The sequence below is a fragment of the Leptonotus elevatus genome, chromosome 9, assembly GCF_054856555.1.
Source record: "Leptonotus elevatus isolate MCC_2025b chromosome 9, RoL_Lele_1.0, whole genome shotgun sequence".
Taxonomy (NCBI): domain Eukaryota; kingdom Metazoa; phylum Chordata; class Actinopteri; order Syngnathiformes; family Syngnathidae; genus Leptonotus; species Leptonotus elevatus.
The window spans coordinates 16286625-16303929 of record NC_141247.1 but is presented as its reverse complement, the minus strand read 5'-3'; the positions used below and the strand labels follow the sequence as shown (position 1 = coordinate 16303929).

General features: G+C 38.9%; 1 protein-coding gene and 1 long non-coding RNA gene across 6 annotated transcripts in view; one reads left to right on the top strand and one right to left on the bottom strand.

Moving 5' to 3' along the window:
- The window catches only part of diaph2 (diaphanous-related formin 2), a 386239-nt gene extending 369533 nt beyond the window's left edge, over positions 1-16706 (top strand). For all 3 annotated transcript variants that reach the window (XM_086084214.1, XM_086084213.1, XM_086084212.1), the window contains one exon: positions 11039-16706. In XM_086084214.1, the coding sequence (XP_085940340.1) occupies positions 11039-11103 (65 nt within the window). In that variant the 3' untranslated portion in view covers positions 11104-16706. The remainder of the gene's footprint in view (positions 1-11038) is intronic.
- LOC147168573 (uncharacterized) lies at positions 804-10854 on the bottom strand. 3 transcript variants are annotated; one of them, XR_015095913.1, is made up of 4 exons: positions 10486-10854; positions 9191-9417; positions 8997-9096; positions 804-1337 (listed from the first exon to the last, which is right to left on the bottom strand). It is a non-coding gene; the product is annotated as an uncharacterized LOC147168573 (long non-coding RNA). The 3 variants fall into 3 exon arrangements; XR_015095912.1 differs by lacking the exon at positions 804-1337 and having other exon boundaries at positions 6934-9096; XR_015095911.1 differs by lacking the exon at positions 804-1337 and having other exon boundaries at positions 6934-9096; positions 10672-10854.
- Positions 16707-17305: the final 599 nt, after the last annotated feature.

Below are 17305 nucleotides of genomic sequence, written 5' to 3'. Positions count from 1 at the left end.
AGGTCAGAGAAAGGCAGGCTTTGGTGCCTGCCTCCATCTGTGCTTGTGTCCGTGCTCCATGCCTCATGGTCTAAAGGCGGTTCGAGAAGCCGCCGAGGCCTCTAAACTAAGCGGAATGTAAAAGATGGGCTAACTTATACAAGGACGGCTTCATGTTTTAGATTCACGTTGCACCTGTAAGTCCGCGGCCAATACTTGAGAGGTGCTTCAAAGCATGGAGAGAGAAAAAACAGCAGGTGAGCGGGGATTTCCTCTTGAGGATATTTGTTGCTTTCATGTTTCTACTTAGTTTGAAGCCGGCCTCCTGAAACACAACCGCTGAGCAGGATAGTCAGGCCTGGGAGTTTTGCCTCGGGCACTGATGGATTGCAAAAGTGTTTTTGTATAACGCTTCGTTTGGGCCGCGTGTGCCTCCGCTCCCTCCCAGAATGCCAAGAGAAATTGTTCAGATGATTCTACCCAGTTAAGTGGAGCGAGTTCAGGGGATTTTTTTTTTCTCTTTAACCCAAACGGCAACATGAAGAATGTTAACGCTTCAAAGAGAATGATTAGCCCCTTTTCACACTGCCCGTAAAACATTTTTCGTACTTTTTTGAATTCTCTGCCATTGGAAGTAAAAGCCTAACTGAGATAGACGGTGTAGCCCTCAATGTTGGGATCTGTATACCCAATTTAATGCCTATTTCTGTTTCATTCATTAAGATTGCATATAAATAATACCACTACCAAGTAGCGACAGGACAAAAGTACACTGGAAAAAATGTAATTAAAAACTTTTAATACAAAAACAATAAAGCATTGTGTAATTTACATGAATATGTTGTAAAACTCTGAACCAAAGACAACTGTTGATTTGACAGTAAGAAAATGTTAAAAAGATCACTTTTTTGAGAATTCACAAATTACTGTAATTTAAACACAGATTAACTGTAAAACAAAACAACATTGGGATACAGTTAAAGTGTAGGTGTAAGCAAGTAAGTGTAAGAGTAGTAGTCTAGTATAGGAGTGTTAGAATAACACTATTTGTCAGTAGATTTTTTTGGTACACTGTAAAAAAAAAAAATCGGTTTTGTTTTGTTTTTTTACAAAAGAAATCTGGCAGCTGTGGTTGCCAGAATAATTTTCTAAACAGCTTTACAAAACAACTTGAATATTATATATCATAGAACTGTAATCTTTTTTAGCTTCTATATTCAACAGTCCTTTACTGGGTGGCGTGACTCAGTGGTAGAATGGTCATCTTGGAACCCTGTGGTTGTTGGTTGGATCCTCGCACAGTGCGACTGTATTGAAGGTCCATGTGCAAGACAATGAAACTCCAGTTGTTCCTGATGCTGTGTAATCAATAGGTGCATGAGTACTTTGATGGTTTTGTAAGGTAGAAAAGTGCTATACAAATGAAGTACCATTTACCAAGAACATGCTGCTTTAATATTATTTTGTTCTGTAAAATTTAAAAGGAGCAGTTACTGTTATTTGTACACTTAATTGTAAATCGAAATATCGTTTTTTTTTTATCCACATCCTTGCGGTTCTGCTCAAGTTTACCAGCGCAGCACACATTGCTTGCAGATTGCGGTTGTTACTGCCAAAGTTTGTGTTGCTTAAATATGAAGGGAGTGTACAAATGCCAGAGGATGCGCGAGTGTGGGGGCTGCAATCCTCGTGCGTGATGGTGGCATGGCAGAGGTAAGACAGGGCTGCATAAACATGCTGAGGCAAGATACTGAAATTCACCCACTCTCCCTGCGACATGACAAAACACACTTGGCTGTGTCTTGTCATGTTTTTCCCAATGTGTAGTTTTTCCCTCTGCTAAATCCCCCCCTTGTTACTGACATTACCGCCAGTGTTTACGCCGAAAAGCTGGCCTTCCCTGATTTGAAAGCCCCACCCAGCGGGCACAGAAAGCAATAAAAAAAAAACTACCAACAGGAATTTAGTAACTCAAAGTGGACACAAATACAAAACCTCCCAGTTTTGAGACTTGGCATGCCCGTTCCCGCTTTGACACTTTGTGTACACGAATGCGAGGGGCAAGCAGGGTTTAGCTGACAGTGTGTTGAGATAAACGGTGATAAGCAGAGAGCACGGTGACCATAACACATGCAATCACTTTTGACAGCGCGGGATGTGGTTAATCTCTTCACGTCTCTATCACCACTCTATCTCAGTGGGTACCGTCATGTGCTTGCCTGGCGAAGCTGCCGGCTGACCCAGTTAGTGAATGCAGCCATTATAACCCCCACCCTCTATAACAACCCCCACCCCCCCACCCCCCCATCCCCATCCCCTCGACGGCGGCATCTCACGACTTCCCTCCCCTGGATTCCATTTAAGTTCCAGGCTGCTTTTATCAAAAACTAGGCTGTGAATTGCCACTCAAAAAAATGTCACGTCAGGGCAAATTTTCCTTTCCTTTTTTGCGAATGGCCAGACATAATGTGCATGAATGCAGCCTATTCCTCCAACGGGCCCCCACTGTACGACATGTTCTCGCTCAACACGGCTATTCAAGGGGGAATGCGCTCTGAAGGTAATTTCAGCCGACTTTTGAGCCGTGTATGGAATCACAGCACTTGGTCGTATGCAAATGATTATTTTATGAGTTGAGTATGAAAGGGAAATTCGACCATTTTTGCTGGGTTAGGAGCGATGACAAAGTTGAAAAAAAAAATCTATTTTGGGCAAGGAACCTTTTTTGGTTGTGTACGGGCAAGTCAACAAACATTAGTATGTTAAGATTAGAAAAATATTTGATACGGAACAATCTCATGATGAAATATATGAATAAATTATTATTATTATTATGCAAAACATTTAGCCATTTTGATAATATTTTATGGACTTTATAGTTTATTGGCGTTTAGTTCTTATAATGATTATCATTTATATAATTATGAATAGTACTAGCCAGTTAACATTTAAAGTATTGTTTGTATTATTAGGTATTATTTAGCACCTGAATATTTCATAATTATTACAAATATTAAGGATGTTCGATGCTACAAATAGCAGTACATGCAGTTTTTCCCACAGATTTAAAATCGACTTGGGTGGGTGGACTCCGGCGGTGGGGATGGGAGGCGGGTCTCAGTCCTGTTACTGTGTCTCCTCTAGCCTCACGATCCACAAGTGAGTGACGGCGAACTAACGTTACATGCTGTATATCCTGTCGCGACACGTTTTTTTTCTATTTAAGTATATATTTTTAATACATTTTCTTGAAAACTTCTTGGGTGGTGGCCAATTTACTTGGGTGGCCCGCCCAAGTATTAACATAGTGTGGGAAACACTGACATGTACTCAACTCTTAGGTAGTCAGCTGTACCGATACCAATATAAAAAATAGAATGACAGATCATTTTAAAGAGAGACCCATTATAGCATTTTTCCTTCAAATGTAATGAAATGAATGGCAATTTGGCATTCTTCTCATTTCTAGTTGCTGATTGTAAAATGGCCACAAACGGGTGGCTGATACTGGTATCAGCCGATGTCGCGAGTACCGATACCTTGAAATAAGCCCTGATATCGGTCTGACAGTTATCGGTACTCACCCAGTCCTAAAACATATACATTCTTTAAAAGTTACAAGAGTATATGTGTAAAATGTAAAAAGATAATATACGACAAAAATTTGCACTTATGTATTTTTAATTACTATTATATTGAATTCCCAAACGTCCTACTGACCTTATCATAGTCCCACAGGGCTACATGTCATTTGTATGCAAAATACTTGTTTACAACTTCCTTTTTACTGTATGTATAACAAAGGGGTTGATTTAAATAGAATTTACTAACGTACAAAAAAAAATCTAGTTGGTGGGATTCACTATGAATTTCTTTTGAGTCTTATCTTCCATCTTCATTCCATGTGCTTCTTAAATCATGGCGGGGCAAACTATACGAAAAAGAAAAGGACCATTTTTGCCCTTTTTGCTCCTCCGGCTAGCGCCTCTATTTCTCCAGTTGAGCTATTTTCTATCCCGCGATACTTGTTGGGAGTGATTACTCTTCCCGCCGAATCAGGAGCTGTGTTTGCCGCAACTGTAGTTTTGCGATAGTCGGGCCATAACTTTCGCCAGGAAGAAATAGCTCCTCTCCTCCTGCATTCCATTTATGCGCCATATCTTGTCTCCGTGTAGGGAGTTCCATTACTCTGGCGCTCGGGGAGGGGGGAAGGTGGGGAGGGGAAGGTGCGAGGGAGATGAAAAGAGGTGATAGAAGGTTTACGGCTCTTGCTAGGGATGCTCTCCCTTTTGACAGCAAGCCAAAACACAACGTGTCAGTCCTTAGATTTAATCAAATTTATGATGTTTCACCTCATCAAAGCAGGAAGTGCAGCTTGAGGAAGAGAGGGAGTCCGAAATAGGAAGGAAGTGACAGGAAAATCATGTCCTTAATACATTTGTTTATGAGAAAGTGGCACATTCTTTCTCCGACATTTACATCCCCATCTCAAGGTCTGCTTTTAATGTCTTCACATCAGGATTTATTAAGTAAATGTACAACAACAAAAAATTATGACAGGAAAAAATAAAAAATATTTGTATAATAATAATAATAATAAAAATGTATTTTTCGCACAAAACAGCTTGTATGTCATTTCCTGCTCCGAGCACGTTAAACAAACAACTACAGCTGTGCTCAGAAGTTTGCGTAGGGTATGTAAACTTATAAGCATGTCAACTTATAAACATCAAGTTGTGCTCATAAGTTTACATACGTAGTGTATGTAAACTTATGAGCAAAACTGTATATGCTGTTCTGCCACACAATCGCAATATTTAGATGTATTTTACAAGTTTAGTTTCTTCTGTGATGAAGGTCATAATTCATTTGTACTAATGTATAAAATAAACGTTTCCCCAAAAAAGCCGTCAAACCATTCCGGCCCACCAAAAAATACCACAAATTGTGCTGTATTGGAAAATATAATATTAAAACAATAATTAGAATATCACTGGCGTCTGAACGGAACCTCATATTAACCAATTAAAAAAAAAAAAAAATCCTCAAATCTATAATATTAGTCAGTCCACACGTGAGAGCGTTATTTTTTATTTTTACAAATTATTAATCAATCAAAAGTGTCAAAAATGGCTTGCGTGCAACAAACATGCACACTTTAATATCTGTGTGATGTATATCTTTAATTAAGGGGTTGTGGCCTAGCGGATGACATCAGGAGCTCTTACTCCACCTCTGGTTAGCTATTTGTTTTAGCATCTTCTCCGTGCTCCTTGGGAGTGTTTTCATTTTTTAATTTGTTAGTTTCAAACATCACCATTGCTCTCTTTGAAGCTTGCTGGCAATACAAATGGGAAATAATATGTAAATGTATGCTTTCCTAAGTTAAGTTACCACTAGTGTTAATTTCATTAACACACATTTTTACCAAGACTAGACTAGACTAAAACCCTCATTAATCAACAATAACTGGGACTAAATCAGTATGCATTTGCGTTGACTAATGAAGACGAGACGAAAATGTACTGTACTTCATTTAATAAAAACTGGCCTAAAATGTATGGACATTTTAGGTCATGAACAAAAACAAGACGAAAATGATAAGATTTTGTAAAATCTTGTTTCTAAAACTAGATAAATAAAGTTATGTTTTCTTGGACTAAAATAAAGACTAAAATGCTAGATTTAGAGTTGAATAAAATTTGACTAAATAAAAACGGGATGAGCTTGACTAACTATGATTAAAAACTAACAAGCATAATTGAAACTGGCGGATAAAATGGCGGATAAAATGAACACTAGTTACCACCATATTAGAGTTTGCCCACTTGCAATTCCACCGTGCGCCACAATCTCCACATCACGGCCTAAAATTTGAGTGCGATATTCAAAGCCTCGAGACAGACTCTATCCAGATTATGTTTCAACCAACGCAGCATAATCTTTTCCAAAGTCTTCCTGTTTATGCTGACCACTACGGGGGGTAATCCCACCAGGTATTCCACGCTCAAAGCGTTTCATGGAAAAGTGCCGGCCCTCCTCATGCAGATGAAAGTGTTTTATCATGATGTAACTCTGCACAATTAGCCGTAGATGACAGGAGCAAGAAAGTCAGCGTGATGGAAGTGGGGAATCCGGCGGGGGTTCTCCTTCGACCACCGTAACATGAAATGACGTCTCACTGGAGGGCCTCCAAAAGGGGGCCTGAGAGGGCTGCGGGTTGACTGTGCCGGCTTAAGGCCTTTGCCTTGCCTGTTTAGCAATCTTGGCATCCTCTCCTCCTTCTATTACCCTTGTCTTATTCAGAGCCTCTCCCTCGTGGCAGGGATCATCATGATATACACACGCAAGGATACGCTCGTGCGCTCGCAACGCAATGCTCGCCATTTCCACAAAGCAATGCAGGGGAGAGTGTGCGTCTGCTGTGCCTTCACGAGAGGCACCGTGGCTGCATTTACACCGCATGTCTAAGTACCCAATTCTGTTTTGAATTTATTTACATGTACATTCCAAGGGAAGCATATTTTATATACACCTGTGTTTATAGCTCCAAAATGCAGAAGAACAGCTATAGTGCAAATATTGGGCTGATATAAACACTCCAGTAAATGATGATAAATAAACAAAAAAAAAGGATAAGAATTACAGTGACTGTGTTTACATGCAGCCAAGATTTGGATTGAGGTCAAAATGTCTGTTTACATGCGTGAACACTTATGTGCAAGCATATTGTCGCCGTCCTGCGAAAAACACAATTTTTTTTTTGCGTTTTTTTTTCTTTTTTTTTCTTCTTCTTTTTTAAAGAGCTCAGTATTGTTCATTCGGTAATGTCATCATCATTGCTCTTTTTCTTTTTTTTTTTGCGTTTTTTTATATATATATATATATATATATATATATATTTATTTTTTATTTTTTTTGTATGTGGGTGAGTATGTGTATGTGTATGTGCGTGCGCGCGTGCGTGCGTGCGTGTATTTGTTAGCTCACCAAAAACCGATTAGAAAAAATCCCATACCGTTCACCTAAACCGAACACCGCCGTCAGGAGACCCGAGTTTTTTTTTTTTTTTTGCGTTTTTGGGAAATCTGCATTCAGTTTCATCCCACCTTTCCATAAATGTAAAAATGAAAAAAAAATGGACATAAGTGTTTTTCACGGGACAGTGACAATTATATATATATATATATATATATGCACTGTGTATAATGTATATACATTTGCATGCATTTTTGCCATAGTGTCAGTAAATAAAGCGAAAATGCAGCGGAGAAATCAATGTCTTCAAGATAAGCTTATTTAGCATGTGGCATCATAAATGGCCGCCAGGCATACAAGTAGTTCCTGAAGAAATATTGTGAATAGAGCAACACGCAGAACACAAACCAAAGTTATCTTCAAAAGTGGTTCCATCGTCATGTTTGTATGACCAAATATTTAGCATTAGAAAAAAATGAAATGTGTATAGAAAGCACAAAAAGGCACTTTGATAAGGATTTTGCATCTGACATAGTAGCAGTTGCTACACTAACATATAGCAAGAGAGCAAGCTGAGTGCAGAAAGTGAGAAATGCTTTAACTTGTTGTACAGTCTCTGGTAGAAAGCAGGTAATGGAGGCATCAAAAGGCATCAGGAAAAATTCTAAACCCTTTGCTCTGAGATTTTATAGTAGTATGTCGGCTTCTGAATAGAACTCTCCTTTGTGTAAATGTGAAGAGTTTGGATGTGCTCAAGGTGTCAAAATTGAGCCCAAGCTAGTGGCTGCAATACAACCTGAGGAATTGAAAAGAAAAAGTCGTTTGAAGAGGCTCTCACGGAAGTTTATGTCCTTCTTATAAAGGTCTTTGACAAAACCCTTTGCGTGTACCTCAAGACGTGCGGCTTTTAGTGCACCGTGCAATCCTTTGTCTACTTTATGAATAACGATTTACTTATTTACTGCTTTTATATTATTATATGATGATTATTTTGAGAAATAAAAAAAAATAGAGGCCTCCCCTGAGTTAATGCCCCAATAGACGGTCAAGCAATCTCTAAAGTTTATGATAAAGGTTAAAGAGAAAGCACTACTAACATTGGCCTGATTAGAATTACAGTATTTTATTCATTGGTTTGTACGAAATAGAGGTATCCCGAATAAATGCCTTACCCCAATAGATGCTCAACATTCTGCAGTTTATGGTGCAGTTTCTAGAGAAAATGCTTCTTTATGACCCAATAAGAATTCTATTATTCACGGTATTATTTGTACAAAATAGAGGTTTCTCCTAAGTTAGCGCCTTGCCCCGATAGATGGCCAGGAACTTCTAAAGTTTAAGATGCAGTTTAAAGACTTAGCACTATTTTATTTCAACATTGACACAATCAGAATTAGTGTTATTCATTGATTTGTACGAAACGGGTAAATGCCTTACCTCAATATATGTGCGACTTTACGTTTTATAGTAGTATGTTATTCGTTGATTTGCGCATTTCCCCTTAGTAAAAAAAATGCCTTACCCCCAATAGATGTTCAATATTCTAAAGTTGACGGTTTAGTTGAAAGACAAATACCTGGGGGGGGTCAACATTGTCCTGGTAAAAATTCTGTCATTCTGATATTGGTGACCAACACGGGTCACCATCCCGAATAAACAGCTTACCTCTACTAGATGCATAGATAGTATTCTCTGCACTTTAAAGAGAAAGTGATGTGTTTATCAATATTGACTCGATAAATTATATTCTTCAATAAACTCCTAATACAGCTCCTGCAGAAATCCAAAGGTACTCACAAAATCTGTCGACATTTTTAGAGATTATATGCATTTATATGATATTATATGCCTGGCATTTGGGTGCGTTGTGTGCTCATGTTTTGTTGTGAGTTCGCTTCTAGACAATTGTGATTTTTATGTATTTGTTTGGCGAGTTCCTCGCAGTCATCATTTCCTTCCTTAGCGCTTACATTGTTTGTGCTCAGCCTCCTTTTTGTGAATTTTACTGATGCGCGTTTGGAAAGCGAGTCATTCTCCACCTGTGGACATCATGGTGACTGTGTTGATGAGCAGCGACGTTGTTTGTCCATGCACGCCTAAATCACTGATCTGTCTTCCTTCTCTCCTCCTGTGCACCATCTGCATGTTGGGAGACAGAGCACAAACAGGAAGTGCTTCCACTGTGTGTATTAGTTTGTGTGTGTGTGTGGAGCCATCACTCTCTGCTCATTACCTGACATGATAGAGGCAACGAGTGCCATTAAACAGCGCCCAGTCTTGGACGGCTGGCACCCCTCCGCTGGCACTCTCACCGTGGTGGCTCGTTTGGTAATCACAGGAAGTCATCTCCGAGAACTTCCTGCTTGTGTCCAGCCACGTGCGGAACGGATGGCGCGAGCGGCTGCCGTCCACGGGGCAGGCATGCTTGGAGAACACGATGCTTGATGATTTGTCAGCATGCTAGCCATGAAAAAAACAAAAAAAAGTGTGACTTGGCCAAATCTGAGCGTGAATTATAATTACTGGGGTGTATTTGGAAATACAGTGGACCCTTGGAACGCCAACAAAAAATACAAACTTCAAATTAATATCCCCATAAGAAATAATAGACTTAATAATAATAATAAACTTTCCATCTTAAAAGTTTTCTCTCTGAAGATGTAGCAATTTTAGCAGAAGTATTTGCTTCCAACGTACAAAAGAAAAATATACAATGTGAACATTTTACCAAAAGTTGAAAGCTGAAGGAACCTACTTTAGATATTTGCTCAAAAACTCCAAACCAATTCTTGTTTTTTGTGCTCTTTCTCTAATTCCTCCAAAGCCCTGACCGATGGGAAAGTAGTACTTGGTGTCAAGCATGTGTGTGTTTTGCTCTGCTGAATAGTAGAATGTGGTAAGATTGTAAGGGTAATAATGTATGTAAGATGAGGTGGAAATGACGAGATCATAGTTAGTGGTATTAAAACAGGCAGTTGTGAACATTTTGGCTTTAATTACTCCGTTTTTCTGTACCCACAGATTCAGTTTCCCTTTTCTAATTCCTATTTTGTATTCCTCCCACTTTTTGACATGAGTCTCCTACCACATAATTCATCCGATTTGCATCTTCCAATGTCAACATATTCCAAAAATTCACACCGTGGAGGCTACTATTTTTCTCATTCCAAATATTAAGTTTTTCCAGAATTGAAAATTGTTCACATAAAAATTCATCATTCATTTCCAATAGGGGCCCAATTTCCCCCAAACATAGTTAACCATTCCTTCTGCACTCAACATTACAAATTTAAATCATTGAGCTTATTCAATTCATTTTGGGAATCATTTTCAACATACCAATATTTTGCACATACCAGAAATTCCCATACTATGACATGCTTTACATTATTCAATCCATTTCACATTAATTACTTGACCGATTAAAACCATTCCAACTTCAACTCTTTCAGACATCTTATTTTTTCCCCATTCACAAAATCCCACAAATTTTCTAAAGCCCAAAATTCAAAATATTTACATATTCACCTCCAGTTTCCACGTAGTGACTGATTGAAACCATCCAAATTTCAACATATTCAGCTCATTGCATATCATTCAGAATCATTCCACATGCTATTACGTTTGATTATTCACAATGTCATTGTGAATAACAGCTTTGTCCGAGTCATAATATTGTGGACTGATGGCTGTAAACAGAAATTAAACATCCACCTCCATCAGTCCAAATCAGTCTTCAGCCTTCTTCGTTATCGTTGCTTCTAATTTCTTTATCTGTGTATCGTCACGTCTCCCTGACAACACAAGTGCTCTTCTATTGTGCCGGCGTGCGCGAGAGATGCGGCTGGAAGGCCGACCAATAACCAATGATTCACAGCCTTTTGTCGTGATCAAGTAAACATTCCCTCCTCAAAGTTTATTTACGTAAGCAACGTTTGCTTTGAATGGCTTTGATTTGCTTCTCTGCCATCACTTCGCATCTGAATGTGAGCACTTGTGTTCTAAGTGTCTGTTTGGTGAGGCTGCGCTCTTTCTGTGGTCCTGATTTGTTTTCTTTCTTCTTCTTCTTCTTCTGATCAAGACAACCGGCGTGCAGTCCTCGAAAGGTCCCGCTCACGCCACAACGCGAACCACCAAGCCCGATGATGCACCCACAATGCAGACTCGCCGGATACGCACCAAAGACCATCCGGACGACTTCCTAACCCCCCCCCCGTCACTGTGTCGCACACTCATGCAAAAAAAATGAAAATAACAGCAACATCAAGTCATTCATGCCTTAGACATTTTCAGTTACACTATATTTTTTTTAAATCATAGCAAAAAAAATTTGTTTTTAGGCTGATGGTGCTGTGCTGCTTGTGAAAACACTTCAATCAAGGACATCATCATGGCAAAGAAGACTGGAGTGCTTTTAGCAAAATGGCTTTTTTAAAAAGAAATTCAAAGGCCAAGTTGGAAGTAGACAAACACAAGATAGCGACTGTCATCTGTGAGAGTCGACGTGAGTTAACCCGCAATGCCGATACTTCATAGCATGTGTCTTGCAGTTTCATTTTGATGGAATACGTTGAGTTTTTTTTTTTTTTTACGGTGCTGTGTTTACTTTGGCTCGATACATTCCTCTTCTCAACTCCATTTTTTTTCATGTCGGTTTTATGAGTATTTATGTGAAGCTCTACAGTAATTGCCGTAGCCCTCCAAGTTAGTGTGATTGAAAAGCCCCCTTTTCCAATACACTGTACCTCCTTGGTTTTTTTATGGTACTGGGAAACTGCTAGTGTGAATACAGTGAAACCCCGTTTAATTGCAGTGATACATTGAAAACCTAGTCGCGGTACGTGAAAATCTGGAATATAGATTTTAAAAAATGAATTTATAATTGAACAGTTTTACCCCTTCCACAAGCTTTAAATTTAATTTATTCAAGTGTTCTTGGCACCTGTTCTCACGCTCTCGCTCGTAGTTCTCATGAGATGCAAAACATTCTGGGTTCAAGCTGTTCGATTGTTGCTCTCACTTAATGTTTTCTGTAAAATTGACACCTTAAAGAAGAGAAAAGAAAAGTGTTTATTTAAATGACAAAATGTACAGCCAAACTATTGTACATCTGCTTAAGGTTGAACACAACACAAAGGAAATTTGGGATAACGTTTCACAAGTCTTTTTTTTTTCTTTTTTGGTCATTCAGTATTTATAGCACACGTTTTAGCATTGACAAAAAAGTTAAAAAAAAATAAGTTGAAAAATTAGCAAGTTGCAACTTCTTTGCATTACATTGACTTTAATGGGAATGTCGCCCCTGCCAACATGGTCGACACGTTAGCTGTTAGCTTTTAGCCTGGCAGTTACAGCGTGCTGGCGTATCTCGTCTTCCTATCTGTGTGTACAGGTGCCTCTTAAAAAATTTGAATATTGTGGAAAACGTTTTAGTAGTTTAGCTCACTAGACACTAAAAAGAGATTTAAAAAAAAAACGTACAGCAAAAAACAACTGTGTAGTGGAAAAGGGGCTAGTTTGTTTGCTCATGTATGAACACTCACTTAACCCTTGGTGTGCACCAAACAAACAAACTTTGACCACTTGGCAGACTGTTTTCAATACGCACATTATTTAATAACGCTACTGCTAAAATGCTAAACTTGAACAAATGTTCTCCTCTAATTGTTTTTCTTTGCTCCAAATTATTTGGATCTTTAGTTCCACTCTGGTTTGACACAAAATGGAGGAAAATGCCTTCTTTCATGACTTCTTCAAACAACACAATCTTACTTTCTGATAAGCGCTAAATTATGCTAATGCTAAAGATGCTACTTGTAGTTTATTTGCTGTTTGTGTTTGCTCATGGTCAAATCCCTTCACAGTTCTTATAGGTGGTCTCAGTACGGTTTATTTGGTCTGCACCCCTTTCAGTGATTAGTTCAAATCTGACCCAATGGACGAATCGCATCAAGGGCGAAAACCAAGATATTGATTGAAGTGGTCGAAAAGGTGCTGGTATAAAAGCATACAAAGCCACAAAGGATTTGGACATGGTGGTTTGTTGTCTAATCGCTCTTTGTATTTTCTATGCAATTTACAGTGATTAGAGTTTTTAGGGTGAAATCAGTTTTTTAGTTATTCCTAAGTGCTCCACCATCAGATTTTGTAAGTTTTTATTCTTGTATGTCAGAGGAAGGACCTTTTAATGGGCCATAAGGTTTAACCATAACCATTATGTAATATTTTCATTTGAAACAAACACCCGTTCACTTTCCCCCTTGAAACAGTACCCGTACATTAAAACAATGCCTGGTTAATTAGCTTCTAAAAAGCTTGCATCTTATGCCACTGAACAAACTGCATCGGGCTTTTAGGCGATTGTGAGCCACAGGGCATCTTTAATGCATAAATTAAAAACAACGCGAGGGGAAAAATATATAAAGTATGCAAAATCTACTGAGGAAATCTGCGTCGGCGAGAGCAAATTAGAGCTCGCCTTCCCTGGTGGGCTCTCCGTCGCAGCTGCTTCCCAGTAGCATCTTCCAGCTAATGAAGTTTTAAACTTTCAAACAAACACACGTCCGATGCTTGTTTGTGTTCAAAATAGAGGAGAAGTCGCCTGGAGCTTTGCGGCCACAGTTCGGGAACGGAGCCTCCGCCGCGTATTCATATATTCATGCCCGGGGTGGCGCAGTCCACTCGCTCGCTGCCCTCAACTGTAAGCAGATGCTGCCAAAAACAAGCAATGAGTCCAAGGCCGGAGTCAAGATGCTGCTTGTCTCAGCCAGTCAGCCTCCAACCACCATCGCGCTTACAGTATGGCTTGTGCCGCCATAGAGAATAACAGGCCAAAATTGGATTGGAGAAATTGGAGATATTGGAGATTTTACATTTAAATTCCGTGGCATCTTGAAGTATGACCACAAAAAAACTTTTTCCCATTGACATCAATTGGGCCATTGAAAAAAACAACAACAACAAAACAACAAAAGATTAACTATACAGGCAATGGTTTACGTATTTATTCTGTATTTATTGGCATACATATTTGAAATAATTTCAAAATTAGGATTATGTGCTTTTGAACGTATGGTGATCTTACATTTAAGTACAGTGGTACCTTAAAGTATGACAGCCCCTGTCCCCAAAATATGAATTACACTACCACTCAAAAGTGTGGCAACTTTTTTCTTAACTCATTCACTGGCAGCCATTTTCACTGAAGCATCCCCCGTCGCTCCCGGCTGTTTTACTGGATTTTGACTGATTTTGCAAGGATTTTGCTATAAAAACATAGCAATAGAACACAATATTCTGTGGGCATTGCAAAATCAGTCAAAACCTTCTATTTTCTCAAGCATAAAATAAAAATAAAAAAAACATAGAAAATATGTTTTTGGGACCATGGTAACATTTAAAATAGAATGTATTTATAAGTTTTTGGTAGCAAAAGTTTTAACTGGTTGTGCTTGTCTGGAATTATTTGTTCCAACAGCTTAACTGTCACCATCAGAAAACCTCACAGGCAATGTTTTAAGTACTATGTTGACATTATTAAAATGCATTCACCATTATGAACGTCAATCATGGGTCTGTCAAAAACAATAAAACACGGAACCGTTTTTGTCAAGACATCAATGTATAATTAAAAATAGGGATGGGAAAGTACCGATTCCTTCAGACTTCAAGGTACCACTGTAATCAGCCTAAATAGAGCGATTTGTTTTTTCTTTTCCCCAAGGAAAGCCCTTTCTTTCCCTCTGTGTGCTTCTTCAAATGCAATTACATGGGCTCAGTGTGCAGCCATTATGCTTAGACATGGTTGCACATTTTAAGAGACAACAAATCCACTCGTTGCTCTTGTCGAAAACAAGGTTGGAGCGCTTTGAAGATTTTGAAAATGGATGACATTTTGATTTGTATGTGTTTTTTTTTTTTCTTTTGACCATCCAATTAAACAAACTCATGTAAACGTATTAGGGCCACACTGAAGAGAATATAGTCAGATTGTAAAAATAAAGACATAAGATGGCAAGAATAAACTTGGAATTGGATCGTATTCAGCAGCTCGTACTGATGAACATTATTAGTCAAACTTAAGCCTGTATCTCACTGAGCAGTGCAGGCTTGCGAACGTGCGCGCACGCAGTGAGTGTTGCTTTCTCAAGCAGGCTTCCTTCAATGATGCAAAATGTTGCAGACACTTGCCTGACACTCTCAAATCCTCTTCATAATCTCATTTTTCATGTTGCCATCATATCACATCAAGGGGCATTCAAGGTCACATTTTCTAAACGTTCACTAAACATTCTTAACAATTGTCTTTCTGTTCAACAAGAAGGACCATCAAGACTTTTTAGAGAACCATAAAGACTGATTAGTTGTTTAGGAATGTTTGGGAAACATTGCGACCTTGAATGACGTGAAAGCGACATTCACTACCTTCGCAAACTTCTTCCCTCAGTGTTATATGGGCTTTATACTGTACTCAAAATATACATTTGTTCTCCTGAAATCTATTTTTTTCTTCAGTTCTGTCTTGCAAAATTGTTCATTCTATTTCCGGCTTCTTTTCAATGTGGTTCTAATACTTCTCAGTTTAAAAAAAATAAATGTTGTGTTTTTTTAATGTATTTTTATTTAATCAATGTTGTCTTTCAGATTGAGCCAATTCTAATTTTGGGAGGGAAAAATGAAGAAAGATGGAATCTTTTTTTTAAACTATTCATATATTAAAGAAGCAGCACGGTTTTCTTTTGCATCATGTTTGGTGAAAAATGTACAAACAAAGCTCGTTTTCTATTGTATCCATTGTGTGACGGGCATAGTTACATACGGTTATGGTTCATTATAGAGTTTGGGATGTTCATGTGATGACAAAGGGGGATTATCTGTGGTATTTTTTTCTGTGTATGAAGCTTGAAGTTAAAAGAAGTCTTATAGTGTTTAAAAAAAAAAATGTTGGAAGTTGCAAATGCCGCTTCTGCTTTCAAAGGCTTCATGTAAAATATTATTTTTGACAAACAATTAGACTAGACGCATTGGAATATTTTCCTTCTCCTACATGACAACATATTCATTGTGGTTGTAAGTGTTCCCTCCCTAATTGTGTTGAAAACAGAAAAATCGGAACTGTCTCATTATTTATGTGTTGTGTTCAAGGCCTGCCGTCGTCTTAGCTAAATAAACTTGTGCTGGTGGGCCGCGTTAAGGAAAAGGAAGCAGGGGTATGAAGCATCTAATTCAAAATGTGTAAAAAAGGTGCCATTTTTTCCCGTAAACGACGGGTGGCTAGCACTTTAATAATAAATAAAAAATGTTTGTGCAGTGGTTTGCAGTCACTTTACCTCACAAGGGGAAAAGATTTGCTCAATCTGAGTTCCAATTGCCACGACTAACGTATTTGCTGAAATGTTTCTTTTTGGCAAATAGTCCCCAGCTGCCTCGCTTCGCTTGGTTTGGTTTGTCGCCCGGAGACCAAACACGACGTCTTTTTGCCGTCGTCTGTTTGGCGGCGACTTTACCGTAGAGCTGCTGCACATGTCCCTCGGCCTCCCTTCTTCCTTGTCAGTGACTTTGTTGATTTGATTGTCTTTACAAGCCTTTCTATTTGAATCGTGCGCCGTTTGTATCCTCGACAACGTGGATGGGACAAAGTAGAGAAGGAGAGAAGGATGACGTGCCCCCTCTCCTTCCACAGACTATGTAATGGAATATGATACTGAATAATAACCACTTTTGTTTTATAAACTGATTTCTGAAGTCGTGCTTGGTCTCTGTGTTTGTGTTTCAACGCAAGCGACACACACTCACAGCACAGTTTATGAAGAACATCATCCATTTTCTTTAGCGCTTGTACTCATTAACGTGTTTATTAGTCTGCAATACTATTCGAGAACAGTTGTTGGAATAAAGAACCGTTTAAGAAAATGGCAAGAGGGAAGAAGCTTCTGTTTGTTTTCAGATAGCGCCAACCTGAAGGAAGAAGCTGGAAGAGTTGGTGAGAACTTGCGTACAAAAGGTACTTATGAACTAAACCCAAACTTCACTTAAAAAAAAGGGAGTCTTAGTTCAAGCAGTCTTCAAGAGTCTGTTGCGGGGCACTGATGATCTTTGCCGTCCTCCTTTGTGGCAGCACCAATCCAGACTGAAGGATGAACACCGAACTGATTCTATGACTGCCGTCTAGTACTGCCTCAACAACTTCTGTGGCAGACCACGCTTGCTTGAATATTGACATTCTTTCATTAGGTCGTTGACTCAATCACATCTGGATTGTTCTGTTCTCTTCTGACATGCCTTCTTTCATCTGAGAATACTTCCATCAGTACAACAAGGCGTAGTTAAAACTGCTCCAGCATCTCCA